This window comes from Rhipicephalus microplus, chromosome X (assembly GCF_043290135.1).
Source record: "Rhipicephalus microplus isolate Deutch F79 chromosome X, USDA_Rmic, whole genome shotgun sequence".
Taxonomy (NCBI): domain Eukaryota; kingdom Metazoa; phylum Arthropoda; class Arachnida; order Ixodida; family Ixodidae; genus Rhipicephalus; species Rhipicephalus microplus.
This window is the reverse complement of record NC_134710.1, coordinates 458,128,192-458,136,037: the sequence shown is the minus strand read 5'-3', so window position 1 is coordinate 458,136,037 and position 7,846 is coordinate 458,128,192. Positions and strand designations below refer to the sequence as shown.

The 7,846-nt window shown below is 43.7% G+C and overlaps 1 protein-coding gene across 1 annotated transcript in view; it reads left to right on the top strand.

The window, feature by feature from the left end:
* The first annotated feature begins 1,279 nt into the window (after window positions 1–1,279).
* Window positions 1,280–7,846, top strand: part of LOC142776651 (uncharacterized) — a 76,523-nt gene continuing 69,956 nt past the window's right edge. The window contains exon 1 of the mRNA XM_075880648.1: window positions 1,280–1,742. Within this exon, the coding sequence (XP_075736763.1) occupies window positions 1,658–1,742 (85 nt within the window). The 5' untranslated portion in view covers window positions 1,280–1,657. The remainder of the gene's footprint in view (window positions 1,743–7,846) is intronic.

Here is a 7,846-nt window from a genome sequence, read left to right as displayed (position 1 = left end):
GACTCAGCACTGGCGATCACGCTAAAGTCCCCGATGTCGTACTGCTTACCCGCTGATCAGTATTTTCTCGACAACCGATGAATGAGATTACTGCTTTCGTTGAGCTGTTGGTGTTACTTCGTTTTCCGGGCACAAGACAGCCAAGTTTAGCGTCTTGACCTGTACCAGCTTGCGTTCTGCGTATATCACTGTCACGAACACTCTACAATACTATTTGACGTTAGGACAAGTCCAGGGGTATTCAATTATGCAAGTTTTCTTGATACTATTTTTTTCATTATTACGGCATAGTACAGTTACTTAGTCATGAATTTTCGCAATATTCGGCGCACAAAGCACGTACGCCAACGTGTAAGCATAAAAACACTAAATACACTGCAGAAACCACAAGTTAACTACAAAGTTGAGCTGATAGAAACTAACCGCTGCTACCTCCATACCGAGGTTGAAAGAAATTCTTTTTCCTTCTTTCATGGCCTCCGTGCCACGTGTGATTTGTGCCAACAATAACTGAAATTTTCGTCGCCGCCTCTTCTCGACTATACATTGAACCTTGAAAACAAGTCCGCTACACCGCTAATAGAAAGTGCATCTCAAAAACGCCACTAGTTTATGAGCTGTATATGACTGAGCAAGCATTGGCAATATTCTCGAAATGAATTACAAGCGTTATTTGTGAACTATTGAGTTCATAATACAGCAGATCGGCTACTCGAACGTCGACTAAACAGATCTCACTTCAAAAGGCGCCACTATCTTACCGCACACTTGGAATCCCTTGTGTGATGAAGCGTTAAACACTATATTCCGGAAATAACATGCGTACGTAATAGCTCCGGAACCGTTTACGTTCTGCGTATGCGCATAATGGATCACGGAATGCAAGTGTAATAGCTGGGCCGTTGCATTTGCCGCTATCAGCTTTACTAACGCTCCACACTGATATGTAGAGGCAGCTGTCAATATGTGTCTTATTGCCTGCCATACAGCTATTTTGTACTCAGTATGTCTTACGCAACAAAGTTGACTGCTGAAAGACCTCCCAAATACATACAGCTGGCATGGCTTTTGCGAAGACGAGGTGAGTTTCATTGCATGAAAATGTCATTTTCCGCTTGAATTCTGGCTTCTACCGTCCGCACAAAGCGTACTTGTCACATATTTGTGTTAATTCATGTACTCTGTTCAAATATCAATTGAATCAAGCAAGGTCAGTGGTATCCGTTCTTGCGGTGTCCTTGAAGCGTTAATTACCGCAGCAGTCCTACGAGTCGCCCTACTCTGCCTCCTGTATCCGGCATTCTTGTGTGCATAGCATATAATATTTATCAAAGAACAGCTGTGAGTACAGGGTTACTTAAAACGTAGAGGAAGGTTGCTCTTTTTTGGGGTAATCTGGTTAAGGTATGGTTAGTCTTTGAGATATCACTTCCAAGTACATCGAAGACGGATAAACTTCCAGGCGTCTTCAGCAATTCTAACTTGTGGTTCCTGGCAAAAAGTGACGGTGTTTTTCGCCGCTTTGCTTTACCAAGAGCGACGCGCCATCTTTGCGTGTGCAGCACAGAAATACCGGTACGTGCATGTAGGGAGTGCTGCACCACAGTGAAAGACGATTGCAGCTCACCGTCGCGGAGTCTGTTTTCGGCAACCACCAATGGCGAGAGAAACGTGGGTTCTCTTATTCTCGCTGCTATGGCTTGGCGGACACTCGTCCAATTGCGCCGTCATCAACGTGTGTGGTTAGTGCATTTAGTTTTACTTGGCGACATGTAATCCGACTAAGTTCAAATGCTTATTATTATTTTTTTGCTATATTCATGTTCGAAGAAGCTTGCCGAAATTCTGTTATTGATTTTATCATTCACGTCTTTCTAGGAACTAACTATGCTTCACAGATGTTGTTCTGCAGGTGCTTTGGCAGAACTATGAACATTCAAGCATTAGTCGTCTGAAAATCGCTAGGGTACTTTTGTCCCAGACTCAGTTACAGTTATGTGTTTTTTACTTCGGAAGAAACACTGCAGTTTTTGTGATTTACGCGCGTTCACGAGCATCCTTGTTATGCTTTCCTCTATATTTATTACGCATAATTCCTGGTTTTGTGTATCACGAATTTGGCCAGTGCAATTGTAACAGAAACGACATACAAAATAAGCAGCATGTGTTATTCACTGCGCCACAAAATCCACACGGTTTGGCTGTCTAACATTCCTCGCGTACATCAATCAATAATTTTGCTAAAAACCAAATTTCGACTCCTTCAAAAGTGTAACGTCACTGTTTAAGCAATGCCGTGGAAAAAAGTTGCTCACCAAATATGAACTTGAAGTGATGACGTGCAGAGCTACAACTTCTTTCATTGCGCACCAGCCCACTACGCTACCAAAGCCCGTCGACGCCAGCGTCAAAACAGACTACAAGTTTACGGTAACCACCCCCTAAACTCTATATTGCGGTAGTGGGCCTCTCACCATAGTCACTGGTACACGTTGACGGGACCGTCGTTACAGTTTCAACGCTTTTATGGCAGGTCCCGTCACAATTACGACTACACTACGCTGACGGGCCACCTTGAGAATAGTTGGGAATAGTTGAGAATAGTGGCCCGCTGACGGGCCACTATTCTACTACAGAGTCCCGGTGTGGCTCTGTGGTAGAATAGTTAACTGCTATGCTTGGGTCTATTCCGACCCAAGCCATGATTTTCATTTTTTTTTATCTGGTGGCATACTTTACTCAACCGAAAAGCTGCCGACAAGGCACCCATCTTCCCTCACACGGGTTCCTTCAAGCTCTCGTTTATAATTCCCATAGCCTGAGTTCAAATGGCCAAGGAATAACCTGTGGCACATAACCGCATACCACAGGCCTCAATATGCGGGCATGTGCTGCACGCCGCTGATGCAAAGGATTTCATGACACACACTATAAAGAAGTCACGTTGTTCACAGCAAGACCTCCTAATCTATTTCTTTGTGCGCGCTAGTCCTGTTGTGCCAAATTTGACAGCAACGAGGTTAAGAAAATAACTACGAGATCGGCAAGATGTAGCCTGCATGACAGATAAAATGATGGATAGAAAGGTTCCAACTAGGACTTTGGTTCACTAAAAAATGCTTCACAGTTATTAATTACATTGAAAAGCGTAGTTTGCTGTGAGCGATGCTGGAAGGTGCTCTATTTTTAGCAACGGTAGCGGCACCACAAATTATGGCTGCCTTGTGGAATTATACTATTGTAGCTAAAGCCACTGCTGGGAGATGCTGTTTGCGCACATTCAACGGTGAACGTGTAGACTAAAGTCGTGCTAGAAGCACAAGGCTATTTTTATTTTGAAAAGCGGGCCCAGAGACAATCGTGACGTGGATGCGATCTCGGCAAGCTTGCTGGAAGATTTCCGTTGTGCGCACTCACAATCGAGCAATGCGTGCAGATGCGTGAGCTTCTCGTCACACCTGCTAGAGACTACTGACCCACCGTGATGCTCTGATGGTTATGTTGCACCACTGTTGACTTTCACGTCATGGGATCGATTTCCATCCACGGCGGCCGCATGTTCGATGAAGGTGAAAATGGTCGAGGCCCGTGAACCTAGATTTAGAACCACGTTAAAGAAACCGAAGTGGTCGAACTTTCTCTTCCACTATGGCGACCCCCATATTCATATCAAGGTTTTCGAACATTAAACCTAATATATAACTAATATTACAGAATACCAGTTTACCCCCCCAACGCAAATATTTGCGTGAGCCATGCCCGTTATTCTGAACTGCATAAATGAACATCCATTTTTCGGAACTGTGCAAGCAATAAGTATTTGGCAAAGTTGTGGTTAATTTCATGAAGTTTATGGAAGTGTTATCATTACACGTCTGTTGGCATGGGCGTATCTACTCTTTCTTCGGTATTAGGACAGCAAGCTATCATTCTGTAGCAATGAAATTGATATTATAGATGCAGAATCTTCGTAAGCCAAAACCCAGCCCGTGGCGTGTAGAGGCAGGCCATCCAGAGAGACGCCTATGATGCGCAAATTAATGAAAAAAACTCGCTATGTGTTAGATGAGCATACCTTGACGAAAGCAGACCCTCCTATTGAGACATGGGTAAAGCTTCTGTTTCGCGCACGCGCATGCACACGCACACACACATACACACGGGCAAGCACGCACACAGACGTACACGTGCACGTACGCAAAACACCCACACCCACATGTGCACGTGTTGATGGTGAACAGCTGGCTATCCATAATAATAAAGAAGGTTGAAGATGCGAATCCTTTATGTTTGATACCGGTAAAAAGTGCATTTGCTGTGGCAGTCGTGGTTTTTTTTCATGAACGGGAGGGATAGTGCAGAGTCGATTAGCACTAGAGAGTTTCAGTTTCAGGGCAAGTGGATTGCGAGGGTAAGCACCAGTGTTCTTCGCGTTCTTTATGGATGTGGCTTGCCATACACAGGAAGGCAAAAGAGCTTGGACTCCCACGAATCAATGTCTTCAGGTGGTGTTAACACCTTAACAATGCACGCAAGCGCTATCAGAGCATACAGTTGGAAAGAGTTATTCAGCAGCAAGAGTCCTCTCTTTTTTTACATTTCTTTCCCTTATTCGCCGTTATTTTTCACCACTAGATTTACAACTAACTTACGTGTTTGAAAATGCTCTCAATCTGCAGACCACAGCTTGTAGCCCTAAAAACTACTCGTTTGAAGAAATAGAAAATAGAAAATGAAGAAATAGAAAATAGCTTTTAAAGGAAGGTGTGCTCGTCATTCCTGTAAGCGACCTTTTCTAATTGCGACTTTGTTGTCCATCGAGACTATGCACCAGAAGTATTTGGTGCTCCCTGCTTCCAGAACAGCTGCAGCATTGTTTATCTTTCTCTGATCGTCGCCAGTGCTTCATGCCTCCCGCATCACGCCTTGTTAGCCTATTCTTTCTTATTTTACTTAGTTGAGCTTGCAATATTCACGAGCAGATGCATGCCTACATTATGCGGCGAGCCATCTGATAACATTATATGTTTTCTAAAGAGGCGATCTTCGCTCTACCTCCGACTTCTTGAAAAATTCTCCTCCCCCTCTTCCTCCAGAAGTCTGATTCCGCGGTTTCACATCGACCAGTTTCTGTGCCTTGTGCGTGGCGCAGGAGATGCAAGGTGAGGGTGGCAGCGACACTACAGCCAATGGGTGGCGAAACATACTGAGAAACTCTCCGATTGTTTTCGCGACGGCTCAGAACGCTGTAAAAAAATGCGCGCGCGTGCAGTCTAGCCCGGCCATGGTTCCCCGGAGATGCCCATCGACAGCGGTAAGTTGTATATAGAAATAGCATGTTGTTTCGACGTTGAAGGAGGTGGTCGTTCGTGGCGCAGTAGCTAAGGCCTTGAACTCACACGCAGACGTCGAACTTTCGATTCAGCATACCAGAGTTCTTTTCTGGAATACTGTACTTCCTTGTGTTTTATATATATAGATACGTATACACCTAGAGTGAATGACGCCGACGTTGACCCAGGCAGCAAAATGTAGCCTAGAATGTCCATAAAACTGCTACTTCAATAAAACATAGCGGCAGTACTATTCGGTGAGTTTTTTTTGTGCTTCACATCACTAGAGAGTAATAGCTGAGCGGCTGAATGGGTCAGCGGTCCCAGCGGAGGAGTGCAGGGGCAAGCGGAGCACAAGATAGAAGAACAATTGGCAGATCCCATCTACAGTGGGAATCGACGATATGAAAAGTACAAATTAGGAAGGTTGAATTGTACAATAAAATCAGCATTACCTTACGAGGCGCATATAAATTATACCGTACACGAGTCACATGTCATCATTAATATATTTGTATCTTGCATATCTGCTCAGTTGTCTTTCCACGTCCCGTAATACCAAATTAGGTATATGTGACGCCAGTAAAACGGCCACGAGCGCATTATGAGCGTGGTATGTTGTCATGTTGTTACATTACACGCATCTTATCATTATGATGTTTGCACCAGTCTTATACACTTGGCATTCATTCACGTCACGTTTTACGAAATTCAGTGTATGTGAAGCTAGCAAAATGACGGCGAGCGCATCATGAGCATGCCATGTGCCATGTTATTACATGACACGCATGGCGTGATTTTCACGTGAGAGACTGTTACTTATGTTTGCCATGTAGCCATGTCATACAACACTAGTTTTGCAATTAGTCATGTGAACAAAACCACTGAAAGGGCAGCAAGAACGAGACATGTAAATCATGACATTCAAGACATACATATGATTATTTTCATGTTATGACTAGTCACTTGTGCTCGTCGTACAGTTATGTTATGTCATATTCATTTTGGTATGGAGCCTATTATTCAAACGGCTAAGAGAGCTAAAAGTCGTAGGTGGATAGATAGATAGATACTTAGATAGACAGATAGATAGATAGATAGATAGATAGATAGATAAAAAGATAGATAGATAGATAGATAGATAGATAAATAGATAGATAGATAGATAGATAGATAGATAGATAGATAGATAGATAGATAGATAGATAGATAGATGCAGTCAAACTGGCCGACGTTCGCTATGAAATGCTTCGCATTTAAAAGAATACTAACGGTATTGATGTTTCACCAGAGAGAGAGAAGGGCATTGCTGCGCCACCTGTACGAAACGTTTGAAGCTACTGTCGACCGAGAAGAGGCTTTACCTGAAGATCGTTCGCACGCTGGTCTTCCGCGTATGCTCTGCTGAGGGAACCAAATGAGTGGGCGAGCGGCTGGTTCTGTAAAATAGCTGGCTCACTCAGCATTTCTTGCTTGCGCAGTTTGCGTTTCGCTTGTTATCTGCTCCCACTTGCCCACTGAGCCACTCAGCTCTCTATTCAGTGCAATGTGATATTGCTCTTTTGAGTACAGTGTAATTACTCTCTATTAAGTGCAGTGTAAAAATGTTGAGGTATTAAGATCTGTAAAAAAACTGAAGTGTCAAAATTTGGGCGTGACTAGGCGCCATTGCTTCCTGTTAAAACTCAAGACTACAAGCATTCAGCAGTCAAGCAAAGCTGCAGATATGAGATATATATGGCGTTGGTTGCTTTGACCCATCTGAAGGAAGATTTCAAGAGGACCGAATAAAAGTTTTGAGAATAAGAGTGCTTATGAAACCGAGACAAAGTAAATGGTAGTACACTTTGGCTAGTCAATGCTCAATAACCGGGTGTTCATTTCAAGCGCACTCGTAGAGAAGTCACCGGTGATATCAGCCGTATAATTTGCGAGTCTTTAGCGATCAGGGGCCTATAAAATGTAATGTGAAATCAAACTCCAATTCATAGGCCCCTGATCAAAAACTTCACTTCTTTACCAGATATTGCGTCACATCCGCGTAATTGTTTGTTCCACCAGAAGTGTCCCATCCTCACAAAGATTGCGCTCAGCCCCAAGAGCAGCAGATCAGCCGCCATTTTTTTAACGTAAGAGCTTGTATGGAGCCTTCCCTGCCAGCTGTATGTACCTTGGTTTCCTGTGTGCTTTCTATAGTTCACTTTTTATGCGCTGTTTAGCGATGTGGCATTTCAGAGCTGAACCAGCTCACAAAATGTGTAGATGGCTGCTCCCGTGACTTCCGAGTGCTTTCGCTGGCGCACTTCCGGTGTGCGTTCGCCTTTGGTGACGCTGAATGCGACACGCTAAGCAAAAAAGACGCTGTACCAGATGGTTGCCAAAGCGATAATCTGGAGGCTGCTGTGTCGCTTCAATGGTAACTTTATTTTTCCCCTCAAATAGCATTTTGCTGCATGTTTAGAGCTTTTGATATAAAGCTCATAATTTTCGCAAATAATATACCTACATTTTCT